At 40.7% G+C, this 16606-nt stretch overlaps 1 protein-coding gene across 1 annotated transcript; it reads left to right on the top strand.

Annotated features, from left to right (window-relative positions):
- Positions 1-5405: 5405 nt before the first annotated feature.
- Positions 5406-15932, top strand: LOC137804414 (transcription factor 12-like). Its single transcript, XM_068603622.1, has 13 exons — positions 5406-5570; positions 7975-8077; positions 8483-8628; positions 8721-8844; positions 8939-9009; positions 9389-9485; positions 9600-9673; positions 10493-10669; positions 11379-11490; positions 11631-11778; positions 13248-13483; positions 14587-14764; positions 14944-15932. The coding sequence occupies exons 1-12, from the start codon at positions 5502-5504 to the stop codon at positions 14727-14729; spliced, it is 1500 nt and encodes a 499-aa protein (XP_068459723.1). The 5' UTR covers positions 5406-5501; the 3' UTR covers positions 14730-14764; positions 14944-15932.
- The last annotated feature ends 674 nt before the right edge of the window (positions 15933-16606 follow it).

Below are 16606 nucleotides of genomic sequence, written 5' to 3'. Positions count from 1 at the left end.
GACGCAGGTGAGGCAGCAGGCCGAAGTCGAGCTGCAGCTCTCCAACATCAAAGAGTTGCAAGAAGATTGAAGATCTCAGCTGGATAACTATAGGGTCCAAAAGCTGATGGAGGACATCAGGGTTCTCGAAGAGGTCTGCCTTGAATTGAAAAAAAAGAGCAGAGGCTCAATGGAAAATAGATGGTCCACCTGTTAGTGACCCCTGGTGGACAAGTTGAAGATCAGACGATGGATTTGTTTTCAACATACTCTGCAATGACGCACGACGATGTTAAAGCTTTTAATAAAATGCATGAAAATGAATTACTGATGGTTACTTGCAGACTTTAAGCCCTTGCATCTTACAGCTGGTATTTATTCCTTGCTGTGCTGATGATGTTCTTTAGCTGAGACGTACAAAGGAGAATCTTAAGTATTGTTTTATACTGTCGTGATCTTACACTTTCTTCTAAAAGTCATATATTTGAGGGGAAAGTTGATGACAAGAAGGAAAAGATTTACATTTTGGTTTGAAACAGATTCCTATATACCAACTATAAATCTTGTGATGCATCTTAAAGTAGGCTGTGGTTTTGGGGGATTGTAAACAAAGAGAGATATATAGTGACAGACAGATGTTATGCAGAACGGAGCTGCAACGGTTTCCTGGAGAGCAGAAAAAATGGCAAAGAATTAAAGGATCACGAAAATGTCTATTTTATTATTGCTGATGTAATTGAATCAAACAAGTCTTTGGTTCAACATTTAGGTGTTCTTGACACTTTATTCTTCTTTCCATAACATATCACAGACACACACACACACACTCTGACACACACACACACACACACGGCTCAAACCTCATCATTTGCGACACCGGAGGTGTGGAACAGTGACACTTCATCTAAATCTCAAGAAAATGTTGTTTCCTTGTTAGTCATTGTTTTCTCACTCTATTTATGACCTTCGGTTACTGGCTATTCTGGACTGATTTATTTTACTGTCAATCTCCTGTCACTACTGATTTGGGCTGGAAGGTCTCATCTCAGCAGTCTTTGCCCTTGCTCATTCTTCCGAATGTTAAGATTTACACAACACTCTCACAAAGTTGCTGCCATTTTTGTGACCATGTGGACGCAATTTACAATATCTCCTCAATGTGGTTTACTTAGTTCACAGTTATGTGTTGACTTACACTGATTGATTATTCAAATTTTACACGGAATATGACTTTTTCGAAGAACTATTTCACATTATGCTACACCTTATTTTACAAACACATGCAGGTAAAATGACTTAAATATAACTAAAAGACACCAATACATAAAAGAAACACATAAAGTAAAAGCTGACATGGGCCATCCAGTCCGCAATAATCAATGTTATATTGTATTTGTTCAGTTTATTATGAGAGAAATGCAATTACAGCTAATATTATGTACCTTTTACTGCAAATTACAGTTTAAAATATACAGTACATGTTAGCACACTTAAACACTTAATCAAATACCACTTATTTGTTTGTTCTAGATTACATTAGCTGCTCCCTGGAAATCTCGCAGGTCATCACTCATTATCCTGGCAGTGACCTAATACTACCTGTCTTCTCCTTTTACTCTGGTGAATGTGGGACAGCAAGGTCACCGTGGTGCAGAGGTCGCTGAGTCTGGCTCTCACGTGCACCAGGCAGCCATAACTGCTCCAATCCTCTTACAACCCCCACTTCTTCCAGCACTCAGGCCAGACTATAGGATCAGCTTGCCATGCTCAGGTCTTATCCTGAAGATGCAGGAGATTCTCAGTACAGAGTCACGCCAGCAGGTATCAAACACCAGAGCCAACACGCAAGCATGTGTATAGCAGGCCAGTTTGCTTTTGTCCTCTGATGGACAATATTTACAGGTATTTTCTGTATGAACTGATTCAGAAGAAACAAAATACTGTAAGAAAATTCGTGGTTGGTGTAGTGTAAACCAACGTTTCATTTGTCAGGTACAATCAGCACTTCTGGTGACCTACTTCTAATTAAAGTACTCAAGTGCTCATCCAAATAGTTGTTTAAGTTGATGGGAAAGAAACCAGAGCTGAAAGAATTAGTTGATAAATAGTCCATTAAAAGATTAGTAATTGGTTACTATTTTGATAAGAGATTAATTGGCAACCATTGTATTGTTCCAGCTGCTAAAATAGAAGGATGTTCTTATCGGGCAAACAAATCAATTTGAATACATCACCTTGGCTTATGGTAAATGATAACAGTATTTTTCTGAGGGATATCTTCTCTGTAGAGACAATTTCTAATTATTGTTTAACTGAAAAAACAACCTGCCGATTAATGAATAATAAAAATTTAAAAAAATGTTAGTTGCATCTCTAAAAGTAACCTGCTGTTTTTTAGTAAAAGCTATCATATGATCTACTGTGTGCCTGCACAATCCTCACACACTGTTCTCATATCCCCAAAATAGCACTGCTAATTCACAAAATGTGAAGGTACTTTTGTCCACGTTTTGTTTTGGTTAATTTATTCCGTACCAGGGTAAAATATGGGAGTCCCTGGCTTTGACGTCACTTACGCAACCGATCCCAGGCCGGGCTGCTACTGCAGTGTTTATACAGCAGCTTCTCTTTTTTTTCTCCTTCTTTTTCTTGGCGTCCTGTGGAAGAGCGGATGGGAAATTCTGATGTCATCAACCTTGGCACAGCGGGACACAGGAGCATGCAGACCCTTAGGGTGCCACGATTGGTGCCCATGTGTTTGTGCCCCGTAGATGGTGAAATAGATGGTGTGGTGCTGCCCGCCTGTGCTGCACCTGCGTCCCAGCATGCTGATTGATCAGTTTGGTCATGTGGAATGTCACCATCTGCTCCCCAGTCCCACTCACCCCTTCTTGTGTGAATGCCAATCACTGGCAGGAAGATAGTTATTTAAGCCATGTCAAATCAGGCGCATGACGATGAGCAATATGCCAGCCACACTAAAAATGTGTGTTGCAGGCGTAGTATGCACAAGAGCATATTTTACAGTCAAGGGACAACCATGACTTTAGATTTAAAGGTTTTCCTTTTGTTCTCATTGGTTGGCCACATCAAAATAGAAAATAACCAGATTGTGTGCCAATCACTTATATATTCTGCAAATTAAATTAGATTTGATAACTGCGGGCTGCTATGATGACGTGATTGCCTGCATGTGTTTTTATTTGTTGGCATGTAAACGTCTCCATTTCCTTTCTTTTATCTTGAGCCCGGCTCCTTATTTATGTCTCCTCCATCCCCTTCCGTTGCTCTTTTTTGGCCTCTTAATGGCCAACATCGTATCAGGGGGCCATCAGCAGTGACATTCTTCATTGTAGACCGTCAAAACCAATGACATTTCAACCATGGGAAAATAAAGATATGCAAATCTGAACTCATTAACATTTGCATTACCTGTTTGAATAATCGCACTCCTGACAAGACTGCAATTAACTAAGATTGATGCAAAGTTCAGGGTTAGGGGACTGTATATATTTGCTCTTGGATCATTTACCTAAGATGTGTGTGTGTGTGTGTGTGTGTGTGTGTGCGTGCGTGCGTGTGTGTGTTATGCATGCTTAGTGTGTCAGATAGGAGAACTGATCTCTGTCAGAGGAAAAGGTCATTCAGTAGCCACTGATGTTCTTGAATGACTATTATTTGTAGAACTGCTGAATGTTGTTATTGATTCAAGACACCTGCATTAAGAACATCTCGTCTTAATAATATATATTAGCTTGATAAAAAAAAATCTATATAAGAAAAAGGAAATGTCCACAAGTGATTGTTCTGATGACGACAGAGACAATGACCTGCTAACCCAGTTAATACTAGCATGGATAGTCAGGATTAGACTTTGACTTTAAGGAAGCTGAGTGGACTGAACAGCTCACCTTCAGACGGATTGACACCAGCAGACAATAGTTAGTTGTTTTCTGCTTTTAGATCAATTTGATTGATTTACATCCCCCAGTAAACAATCGCCTCCTTATCATGTCCTGCTTATAATTTAAGGATAGATAACTTCCTTAACACTATTAGTGCTTTAAATACACTTTTTTTTTATAAATAGGTTGACTATTTTTAACCTACACCGACAAGTCAAACACAAAAACCACAGCATGCTGCTCTGATGATGTGTTTTTCTGTTTAAGCCTTTTTTTGGTTTAAGACTTAAACAGAAATAGTTATTAAGGAAGTATTCCACTTTCACACAGTCCCATGTGGCTTCAGCGTAAACACTGGAGGGTCACGATAAAGACTGCGCTGCTGTCTCAGTGGGAATTATTTGATTGGATTCTTGTGAAGTCTTTCTAGGACAAAAAACCTTGCCAGGAAAGTATGGCACACTGCAGGTCTGAGCATCACGCCAACAGCAGTGTGTTTTTTTCCTATCTGGCGAACCATATCTATGTAACACACTAAATACTGCACAAAATACAGCAGGCCAGCCTCTTGTACTGTGAACACACCCTCTACTCTGGCTTTTGAAGTATTTAAACATGAGCAGTTCAGGCAGTTCACTTTCTAATGAGAGTTTTCTGAAGGCTGAGTGCTTTGTTTGCACATGCAGTAGGTCACTAGCAGTTTCAGCACCAGGGCAGCTGACAGTGGATTTAATCTCAGAGGAAGTCTGACTGTTTAAGTGTTTTTACATGAAGAGCATCAACATCACCCAGACAAACTACCCTATAAATAACTTTTAACCCGGCCGCTGGAGGAGCTCAGCACACCACACGTGCCTACAAACTAAAGATTTGGATCTATTTGTGCATGTAGGTCAGACAGGGTTGTGTTAGCCTCTGTTTACTGGAAACCTCTACCTGTCCAGCAGGAGATAATCCTCATGGCGTCATCACTGCTCACAGGGGTTTCTGAGCTTGCTTGCATATGATTTTACACCGATGTAGGATGCCATTGGAAAAGGATAACAGCTGAACAACACACACCCACACACACACACACACGCGCACACACACACACACACACACGCACACACACACACACACACACACACACACACACACACACACGCACACACACACGCATGCACTGCTGATGGCTTTTTTTCCTCTTTCTTTCTGGTGTGGTCAAGGTGTTAGGTCATGTGTGAGTGGGGGAACTCCCTGATCATAACAAGTTATTTTCACGATATCATTTTGCACAAATAGTTTCCTTTCCCCACACACTAAACAGTAAAAACTACAACCTGACTATGTTCATTCTTATATTTTCTTTGATAAAAATAAAAAAATACAAAACTGCTTATAACATAGAGGAACAGTCTTGTAGGATAGTAATAGCACCAACCACTGGCCACCCCTCTCTGCTGCCTGAAATGGTCCAGTCCGCATTTGCATAAGTTGTCTGCGGGTAGCTGCATGACCAGCAGGGGTAGGTTAGGGGAAGGAGTGCATGTGGACTACATACACATGAGTAAAAGGACGGTCAGACGAGCTGCTTGTGGACCGTATTGAGAGCTTCGCACTGAACCAGACGGAGTTATGTACTGTGCTCATCCTGCCTCCGGCGCAGGCAACAACTCATTGATGTATGGCTACAACATGAAACCAGTGAGTACAATTCTTTTGTATGTTTCTATTTTATTTTCCAGTGGATACATGACACATAAAAGTGTGATGGCGCTGTTGCACTCTTTAATTGTCTTCTCAGATGTTCGGCTCGTTCGTTGACTTGAATAATGAAACGTAGTTTTCGTCCGTATTTGTTAATTACAACTGCCTTGAACTGACATCCAACCTGTTATAACTTCACATGTTCTAATTTTGCATATATACTGTATATATATTTATATTTACACCTTTTCACGTGGCATTTCAGGATTGGTGGGGGATGTGTCGTACTCCGCACAGAAGATTTGTTGGGATATATTAGGCTTTTTTTCATGTCTGGTTTGCGTGTGTGTGTGTGTATCTTTGTCTGTGTGCGCTTATGTGTGTGCGCGCGTGCACGTGTGTGAGAGAGCCAGTCGGAGAACGGTTTTTATGTTTCGGAGAGGTCACGTCTAAATTGTGCTGAATGTGTCCTTCTCACTTCCTGTAGGAGTTGTGCACATATAGCGTCTTCTGGTTAAAAGTTCAACAATTGCAACTTGCGAGAGTCAATCCAGGAAGAGTTTTGTGTAACATTATAAGGTGAAACAATCTCTCCGATGGCCGTGAGTCACTTTGTTTGGTTCCATTTAGCATAATTTAAAACCTCATAAGAGTGTCATGACAATAAAAATCAGGATTCCTCACAAATCACAATACTTGAAGCATGCAAAGTTCCTAAAATCATCGTGTCATTCAGCAACACCTCTTTCACTTGTGGTTTTAACAAACCTATGTTCAAAGCAGCAGTGGGACTCGTGCTTCCTGTTCTCTAAGCACCGTGTAGTCAAGCCTAGCAGCAGAAAACATCTTGACATGAAGCAGATTGCTGCTATTTCTATTTGATTTAACCCCGCTATGTTGGAGCGGTGCAGTCCCTCCACCACTGCTGCCATTATCAAAGGCAGCTTTGATCTCTGTGAGACTAACCATATCCAGACATCGTGGATCACAGAGGCAGAAAATTGGTTGCATGTGGCTGGAGTTGGCCATGGTGGAGCACAGCATAGGCCCTGAATAGCAAGTTTATATTTCACTCATCTAGCATGGTAATGCTGTGTGCATTTACAATGGAGACAACAGTGGAGCTGTTCATTACATACATCGCATATTTTTTTTTTTAGATTAAAAGAACTTTGAAAATGCATCTAATAGATTTTTTTTAAATGACTCCTGGTCAAAAATGATTACGCCAAGCCACTGCGAAGGTTTTATAGTATTTCAATCCTCTATTAATTGTGTTTTTTATTTGTTAAAAAAAAAGTCCCTTATCGTTTGTGAGGCAGTGATTGATGGTTCCTAAATCAATGCTATGTTAAAAGAGGATGACATGGTGACGGCCCCTCTCAAGCGGGGGCCAGAGAGGGCGTGCTGGGGCGGGGGTGTGACCATTATTAACGGGTCGCCTGCTATGCTGATGGTAAGGAGGACAATTGGCTTTATCCTCCGCCATATGCTGCCCAAGGCGGCTCAGACGGGCCCAGTGTCGGCAGGGGCTCCTCTGTTTGGCCTAGCCCACAATCACCATGGGACCCATGCCAGCTAGGGTCACGGGGGTGTGTGTGTGTGTGTGTGTGTGTGTGTGGGCTTAAGAGCGTGTGTCTTTGTGTGTGTGGTGTGTGTGTGTGTGTGTGTGGTTGTGTGCTTGCACAAGCATACTCAAGAGAGTCTTTAATAGCCTTCTTTACAGAACTTGTCGTCCGGGTAACTGACACCCCATTGATGCTGTGCAGGGAGGTTTATTTTCATTTCCTGGGGCACATCAAAGCAATCGAGGGAGGTGCAGGTGCAGCCCAGACCTCTTGGTGTGTTTGAGTGAGTGAGCATGTGTTGGTGTGTTGTGTGTGCATATGTGCGGTTTATAGCCTCGTGCTTTACAATAAAAAACCAGAAGGTATTTTTCGGTAAATTCTTAGATCTATTTGCTATTTTGGTTCCCCCAGAAGGGAACCATCAGGGAGACATTCAGCACTTTGATTTTTTTTCCTTTTTTTTCTGAGGACAAAGTGTGAGAAGGCCTGTAATTCAATTTATATTTGGGAGGGAATTGTATCCAAGTCTTCTGAAGCCAGTCGAACCTGATCATGATTAGGGCAGGGATTTCTCATGGTGAATGGTTCCTAAATCCGGATGAGGAGGTGCATGGATCTGCAGCTTATGGATTATCGCATAGCTCTAAGTGTGCATCAGCTCTCTGCTTTGTTTTTATAATACTGTTGCTTCAGCTCACACTCACAGTGCTGTATACACACTGTTGTACATGTAAGATTGGTTTGAGTATTCCACACATGTAGAAAATAATTGTTTCTCTACATTATGTTATGGTTCAAAGCCAACAAAGCCTAAAATAATCTTTCCTCTTCAGGTTTATGGGCAGTCTCCCACTAATGACGACATCAACCAGAACTCATCTTCACATTCACCGCCCTCTAAGGCCCACAGCAATGTGTTCGCAAGTACCTTCTTTGGTGAGTTAGAAAATCCTAAATATTACAAAATGTTTACACAATACAATCTTTGATAGATAATCATCAATTATATGTGTAAATGACTCAGTGGGTAGAGGCTAGAAAAGCTAGAAGTGTTTGAATGACATGACTTTGCTATGAACAGCTTCTAAAAGCAGGAAAATACAACTCTCAAGCCATATAAAATTTTAATATATCCAAAACCAAAGTCTCTCAAGTATCTAGTCTTTGAAAACTGGGCTTTCAGAGCTCCAACAAAGACTGATTCATTAGATGTATAAATTAACATTGTCTACCCATTGACTGACAGATAGAGTTTCATTGTTTTCATAGAGCTTCATGATTTGACGGGCTGCTTGAGATGCTATTCCAGTGCAGGCTATAACATATTGTTACCTATTTTAGAGGGGATGAGCAACTCGCCCGACATCTGGAACGCTGTAAATGGGCTGAACCAGCAGGGCTATGAAGGTGCTTTGGGAGCAGCCACAACCCACCAAACACAGCCGGGGAGCTACATCAGCCTGCAGCCACCACAACACAGTCACTTGGTGAGATTTACCTCCAGGACCTTGGATACTGACAACACAACGCCCTTTTCACCCCCGCTGATAATAATAATGCGTGTCTGCTTACTGCTCAGGACTACTCTCCACAGTCAGTGATGGCTGCCAACATGAACAGGGGTCTCCCACCAATGTCCACTTTTCACCGCAACCATACAGCATCAAGCACCCCGTCAGTTAACACTTCAGAGAATTCAACAGGTGAGGAAATGGGGACAATACCCTTCAACGCTTATTTCGACTCGATGCGTCTGCTCCCTGTTGTAATCATTTACAATGGGTGTTTTTCTTTCAGTCTCAGGGAACAAGGGACATGTGTCAGGAGGGTCACAGACGGGCGATGCCTTGGGCAAAGCTCTGGCCTCTGTAAGTATGCAGCACCTCAATCCCATTAGAAGGGCTCATCTATGCCGTGTTATGTTCAAACAGTTAGACCAGAGCATGAAACCAAGCCCTCAGAGCCCCAACGGTATAATGCAATAGGAAAATAGTGGTTTGTCGCTGCCTATAACAGACCAGTGCATATTAACGAAGGACCACACTCCTGCTGCTAGACTTTTTACTGGCCACTGACTAGTAAAATGACCAGAATTGATGAGTTTAGTCCATGTTACGAGCCTGCTCCAAAGGCTGTGGCAGCAGCTGTAAAACCTCACGCAGAAATGACAAGTTGTGCTTTCAAAATGATCCATGCCCAACTCCCCCCTCCCGCCCCTCCCCCCTCTCTCTCCCTGTCTGCTGCCAGATTTATTCCCCCGATCACACCAGCAGCAGCTTCCCCTCCAGCTCGTCTACACCAGTGAGATCTCCGTCTCCGCTGCAGGACGCAGCTGAACATGCAGGTAAACTGGAGTAACACGTGCGGTTATAGCTGCTGCCCAAAGGGAAATATTATGTATTAACATTGTGCTCAACCCTTTTATGGTCTGATACCGGTTCATGTTGTTTTCTTTCAGGAACCAACATGTGGCCCCGGAGTTCAGTTCAGCCACCAATTTCACCGCACTATGAGTCTTCGCTTATATCATTGGTAAAGATCGAATTTGATATGACATGCCTGAAGTTTAATATTAATGTCCTGGAGCGATAATTAAAGCATTGCGGCAAATATAATGAAGTGCTACTGAGAAGAAGAATGTATTCAATATAAAATACCTAATATATATTAAATATAAGTATATTAAAACCAAATAATTAACTGTATAATGAATACATGCATTAGTATGTGCACATACCTGGAAAACGTATTGAAATGATAATATTAGAAAAAGAGATGTTTGCTTAACAAACCAGTCTAAGGCTTGAGAATACCCTTCTCAAAGAGAGTTACATCCAGAAGAGACTGCAAATGGCTACGAATGAGAGCAAACTGAGAAAAGCAACCTTACCCATGCAGTTTGTCAAGGTCTGGACAAAAGACAAAGAAGTCACTGCACCTGGGCAAGAAATAGAGCGAGGCTGGCTGTTTCCAGTCTTAATGCTATATGAAGCTAACCTGCAGCTGGCTGTAGCTTCATATTTAACGCACATATATGATATAGAAGTTGTCAGATGGTTCTTGGTGAGAATGTAAATATTGCTAGTCCCCAAAATATTAAACTATTTTTCTGAGGGATTTATCATTGAAATTACAATGTATGTACCTTTCTTAGCTACTTTGTGACTGACACTGGGCTTGTTTTGGCCACAACTGAACACAAAGAAAACATCCTCTTCTTTTTTGAAAGAATGAATTTAAAGCTGAAATTTGGCAAAACAAAAAGGTCCCACATGTATTTAACTCAGCGGATGTAAATTGTGTCCTGATCGGCAACTACCACAAACACCTTTTGCGTCTTGGCGTTTGCAGTCTCAGGTGGAGGACCGACTGGACAGACTGGACGATGTGATCCACGTCCTGAGGAACCACGCTGTGGGCCCCACTGCCGGCCTGCCCTCCGACATCCACGGCCTGCTAAACCAGAGCCACCACGGCCACCTGGGACCTGCCAGCTCTCTGCCGCTCTCCTGCCACACTTCAGCCATGGTTAGAAACCATTTCTTTTAAGTTTTTAAGGAAGGAAAGGGCAGCATGTATGGAATTCCCATGTTGTGTGTGTATGTGTGTGTATTTGTGCGTGCTGGTGTTCAGTTACAGGAATGTTCCACCAGGTATGGCTGCATGTTTTCCTCATGTAAAGGTTGTTGTCCTTGAAATAGGAAACCGAGCACAATGGGTGAGCGCTGTGACGCACGGCCCTTGCGTGGAGAGCGTGCAGTATGTGCAGACTCTAATTTCACTGTCGGGTGACGAGGGACGCCTGTATCGTAAAATTCCCATTCCAACATGTTTTCCACAGACCAGGGGATTTTGTCCCAGCTGGAGTGGAAGTCTATGCAGGGGAATGGCTTTTTAAGTCTAATCCTTTGGGGGAGGGAGGGGTATTACATTCTCTCATTTTTATTTTTCCAAATGTGTCTGTTAGAAGTGAATCATCATTCCTGAAGAGAATTAATGGTATGTGTAGAGAGTAGTTTTAAGGGAAGGATTAAGATTGTCTGAGATTAAATACATTCTGTAGAGCGGGAGATCTACACAGTGTTACGTCGGAAATGAGGAGGCAGATGTTGGTTCTGTGACTTATTTGTCTTTGGTTGGATCTAAAAGTTGTATTGAATAGACTGAGCCAGGCTCGCTGTCTCATGAAGACATGAATATTTACCTTATTTTATTCCTTTATTTGTTTGTCATGAAGGTTGAAGCTGTCAACATGAACAACGACCACTCAGCCTTCCAGAGTCGCACACAAAATGGCCATCCGTACCCGGCCAGACAGAGGACTCCACTTCAGTCCATGCAAAGTGGAGGTAGAGGCTGCCGCATATTTCACCTCCTATATATGAACTTTTGAACCTTTGAGCCATAAAGACTTAAGAGATCGCACAGCTTTAATATATTCATATATATATTTATATATATATTTTTTTTATTTCGTGTGATCTCCCAGGAGGTCTGGGAGTTCATAATAATCTGGAACTGAAGATGGAAAGCAGGGAAAAGGAAGAAATGATGCACACCAGTCACAGCTCTGACAGCCTGAGATCAGATGATGAGAGTGAACTCAAAACAGGAGGAGAGAATAGCGGAAGTAACAGGTAAACAGTCCCACTTTCCTGCTCAGTGTGTGTGTGTGTGTGTGTGTGTTTAGAAAAAAAATGTTTTTTAGGTTGCTGAATCTGTCGTGGACTCATTGTGCTGAAAAAGTGTGGTTTGCCTGATTTAATAATCTGCGAAAAAATAATTGAGAAAGAAAGTAATTTGTGACAGTGAAGTAGTACCGCAGTATTCTTTTCACCAATTTAAAAGACTGTCAGACCTCCTGAGGAGAAGGGCAGCTGTGTCCTGGAGAGCCTATTTAGCTCGGCCTCATGTTTCTTCTTCATGTTACAGTGAATTAAATGAGTGGAAAGAGGAGCTGCCACGGAAATGGCAACGTCATCAATATTAGGAAGATGTATTTTTGGTCGAGGGGTTATTTTTTTTCGTATCCTACCACTTTCCATGGTAGCCATTAAAACTAAAATACAAAATAGGCTGAGGTACAGCTCTTGGTTAGTTCCACTTAGTTGGTACTATTATTTATAATTTATTTAGAAGGACTGCAACTTTGATTATTTTTCAATTATTTATTTAGACCTTTAAATAGAGAAAATAAATGTCTACAAGCTGTTAGAGTTCAAAGAGAAATCAACATTGCTCATTTTGTCAGACCAACAGTCTCAAACATGAAAAATATATTAAAATATATAAAACTGAGAAAGGCAGCAAATCCTTGCAGCCTTACAAAGTTGTATTTCGCTAATAAAATTAATTAAACAATTAATTGTGGATCAAAATAGTTGTCCATTAATTGTTGCTCTGCTATTCATTTTTCAGCTATATTTTTGGCATCAGATAATTGATGACGGAAAAATTGCATTTTATTAGATTTTAAATGAGCCAGTGATTTAAAAGCAGATTGAACATCTTGAGAGCCTCACAGATACATTGAAGTGTTTGTTCTGGTGTCTCAAGTATCAGAGGGCACTTCAGGACATCAGCTCTAATGCTTAAGCGCTTTTCTTTTTATTTATATCTGTTGAGGCAAAACGATGTTAACATATGGGGATAATCCTCCAGCAACAGTTTCTTTACTGGACGTTTGATTTTGTTTTGGCTTTTTATTCAAATTGAATTAAACAATGTTTGAAAATAAATCACATTTTAAATAGTGATTTATCAGTGGTTATGGACCGAGAAAGACTCTTAAAAACAATAACAGTAAAACTCTTCTAAATGAATTACTCGCCTGATCACGTGAGCTTGTCAATATATAAAAGCCCTTTCCACAGAACACACGAGGACATATCAGACAACCTCATGAGATTCAAGACCATGAAGTCAGCTCAGTGGCCAGCAGAGGGCAGAGAGATCCAGAGCATAACCCTTTTGTGTGATCCACTGACGCTCTTTGATCCACTTAAGTTTGAATATCAGTTTTAAAAAGCATGCGTTAAAAGAATCAAACGACAGATTAAAGACCATCCTTAAGCGTCTTCTCTTATATGTCTCATTGATGTTGTAGTATCCACGAGGATGGGGATGAAGATCTGAGTCCGGAGCAGAAAGTTGAGCGTGAACGCGGGAGGAGGATGGCCAACAACGCCCGTGAACGTCTGCGTGTGCGGGACATCAACGAGGCCTTTAAGGAGCTGGGTCACATGTGTGAGCTGCACCTGAATAACGAGAAGCCGCAGACTAAGCTGCTCGTGCTGCACCACGCCGTGTCGGTGATCCTCAGCCTGGAACAACAAGTCAGAGGTCGGTGTTTCCTCGAGACGGAGCCTCGCCTCTGTAAAGTCAAACGAGTAAAGGAGAGAGTGACAATAAGATAGAAACCTACAAATAGGAGTTGGGAGTCAGTATAGCAGATGAACCAGCTGGTCACAGACTCTAAACATGTTTTAGCTGCAGTTTATCCAGAGATGTTTTTTTTTTTACCACTTTGGGGCAAATCAGTTGGCTTTTTAGCAGAAATTGTGCATCATTATTATTTATTGGGAGATTTGTTATATGCACCATTTTTCAAGCATAAATTAGACCGCCTAAAATCCTATACATAATTTAGGTATCTTATTTTGTATCTAATTGTTCTCCATCTGTCTTCATCATTCCGACACCACAACACAACACATTACTAATTAATGACTCATGTTCACTCCTGCGACCTAAATAGAAACAAAAATATCTGTTGTTAGTGCTCTTCACTTACATAACAAATATAGGTTGAGGAATGTATTGTAAACAGCATCACTCATCTTGGAAGCTTTTGTAATACGATGCCAGAGTAGAGTTCACAGAGATAATTTTCATAATTCATTTGTTCAGCTCTGTTTCGGTGCCCACCAACTATTAAGGGAAATATCTTTGGCAGCTTAATGCTCCACTATGTTCGCCAGCTAATCGCTAACCTTATCTGTCTGCTTTTTGGTGTTGGGCAGGTACATTGTGCTCAGTGTCCTTTTCACCAACAACAACCGAAAACTACACGGATGAGAGCTGAGAGAGTGAACCAACACATTACAGTTACAAGATCAAAAACAATGAGCTGAAAGATACTAAAACGCTGCACATGGGCGGAGGAGAACAGCAGTTTGGAGAAAATTGTCAAAGGGGTTTCCCACTAAGAGAGATATTTTACAATACAAATAATTGATTGATATAAATATTGATTAGAGCAGTTTTAAAGCCACCATGACAGCAATTTGTCACTCGGAAATCAACGGGATTTATCAACAGTTTCCCCTCCTGAATTTACACTACACAGAGGATGAAAATGTATAATATCCGCGCTCCAGCACGCATCTTCAGCTCCTTTTTTAAATGTAGTCAAACGCTAACTCCTTGTCTGTTGAATCCCACAGAGAGGAACCTGAACCCAAAGGCGGCGTGTCTGCGGAGGAGAGAGGAAGAGAAGGCGTCTGCAGCCATGAACGAGCCACAGTCCATGCATCTCGCTTTCAATCCCGGCATGACAGTTGCAGCTAACCCCATGGGCCACCTCTGATTATCTGATAATAACAGCAACATATCCAGCATAAAGTATGTAACATCAACTTACACATTTGCACTTATACAGTCATACACCTGTAATAAACTTTCCATTTTCTGAAATGAGGAACGCATGTTATATGTTTTTAATGTTGTTGACCAAATGTTAACACAAGACTTATAATGTTTGTATAAAAAGGTCTAATTTTGTCATTACCTCCGTGTCTCAGATGTGGAGTGAAGAGCATCCCAGGAAACATCCAGCCGTTTTTGGAGGCCCAGAATTTCTTCTGAATTCGGAAGGTCGACCTCCCCGTTGAACAATCATCAGTCTAACTTTGTGCCTAAACTTTACTTCTAACAGACAAATGCATTGTAAGCTGCAGATGTTTTGTACATATTTTGTATATTTATTGATTATCCGTCTGTTTCGAATATATTTGAAAGGATGAACCCCAGTAGTGACGAGGGGTCATCTGAAGTTTTGATTTTTTGGCAGAGCCAGATAACCTTCGGACCGACTTTTCCAGTGTATCACTATTTACCACGTACACTTGTGACTTCCACCGAGCTCAGAGGACCGGCATTCCCACATCTGTGTGTTCAGACAACGGATTTCATTTGTCCTGTGGTGTGTGTGTGTGTGTGTGTGTGTGTGTGTGTGTGTGTGGGATGTTGTATGTGAGCGTGTGTGTGAGTATTGCAGGAGTTTGACCATTCTGTGAATGAACAGATCTCCGAGAATGTTCTGTTAACACGTGGGCATCATCTGTTATCTGTATTGTTACATATTTGTGTTATAGCGCTGTTAAAAGGATTACACTTCAGGATACACTGGTGGACAGAATCCCTCCTCTTCTCAGCGTAATTATTGCTCTTCAGACGTAGTTGAAGCTCTTTGCATGTTTGAGTTTTTAATAGAACATTACATTTTTTCTAAGTTATGTAACTTATCTTTTATACAAATATTATGAATTTCATAATGTCTCTATTTACTTTTACACAGAAAAAAACATTTTTTGTGCAGTTTTACTAGATGTAGCCACATGTCATGCTCCGAGCAATACAGTATTACAGAATAACTGATGTCTTGTTTGCTTATCACTCTGCTGAACAATTAATAAATAATTATCAAAAATAAACTGTAATACTCCCCTCATAACATGTACAGTATGTGTACAGTTTGAAGTAGCCTACAGGCATGTGTTGAAATGATATTGTAGCAATAAATGTCTTTTTTTCCAAATAGTTTGGGTCAGTATGTTCTATCATGTTTCATCACAAACTTGTATATCGTACAGGACAGTGTAGGAATAAGTACTCAAAACTTATACATTTTTTTATTAACTATAGCTGGTCTAGGTGCAGCTGGTTTTAGTTATATTATATACAGTTTATTATTATAGTCCATCGGTTCCCACCCTAAAGATCCCAATATTAATCTGAAGAGTTGTCAAGTAAAAAAAAAAAAGCAACATTTTTATGGTTCTAAAAAATACTTAATAGTTGGTTGATTGATCACAAAAACAGAAATTGAGTGTTCGCACAATTAGTAAAAATGAGAAGTACGACAGTAAAGAACTCATATAACACTACACATTTTAGAGTGAACAATTACTTTTTGCTTCACAACATTTATATTATCATTTGATTACCTTACATATTTAAATTAATAACGCAAAAATATATTCAACAAATAAATTATGATGTATCATTCTGGAAAACTAAAGATAAGACTTTAATAATCCCTTGTCCAAATTTAAAGCATTGTATTCATCCATTATTACAACCAATGCTATACACATTATTCTGACACTGGCCAATCTGCATAATGAGGACTTTAGATTTATTTGGATGCTAATACTTTTGTACTTTAAAGTAAGTAACATTTTT

The sequence above is a fragment of the Clinocottus analis genome, unplaced genomic scaffold (genome assembly GCF_023055335.1).
Source record: "Clinocottus analis isolate CAN_PGR_092001 unplaced genomic scaffold, fCliAna1.0.p SCAF_6, whole genome shotgun sequence".
Lineage (NCBI taxonomy): Eukaryota > Metazoa > Chordata > Actinopteri > Perciformes > Cottidae > Clinocottus > Clinocottus analis.
Note: the sequence above shows the minus strand (reverse complement) of the source record. Positions and strands in the feature narration are given on the sequence as shown.

What these genes read in the sequence shown, in the direction of transcription:
- LOC137804414 (XM_068603622.1), top strand. Translation starts at nt 5,502, where the DNA reads ATGTACTGTGCTCATCCTGCCTCCGGCGCAGGCAACAACTCATTGATG. An exon ending in CACCACAACACAGTCACTTG is followed by an intron (nt 8,629 to 8,720) that starts GTGAGATTTACC and finishes CTTACTGCTCAG; the next exon opens with GACTACTCTCCACAGTCAGT. An exon ending in GGACGCAGCTGAACATGCAG is followed by an intron (nt 9,486 to 9,599) that starts GTAAACTGGAGT and finishes GTTTTCTTTCAG; the next exon opens with GAACCAACATGTGGCCCCGG.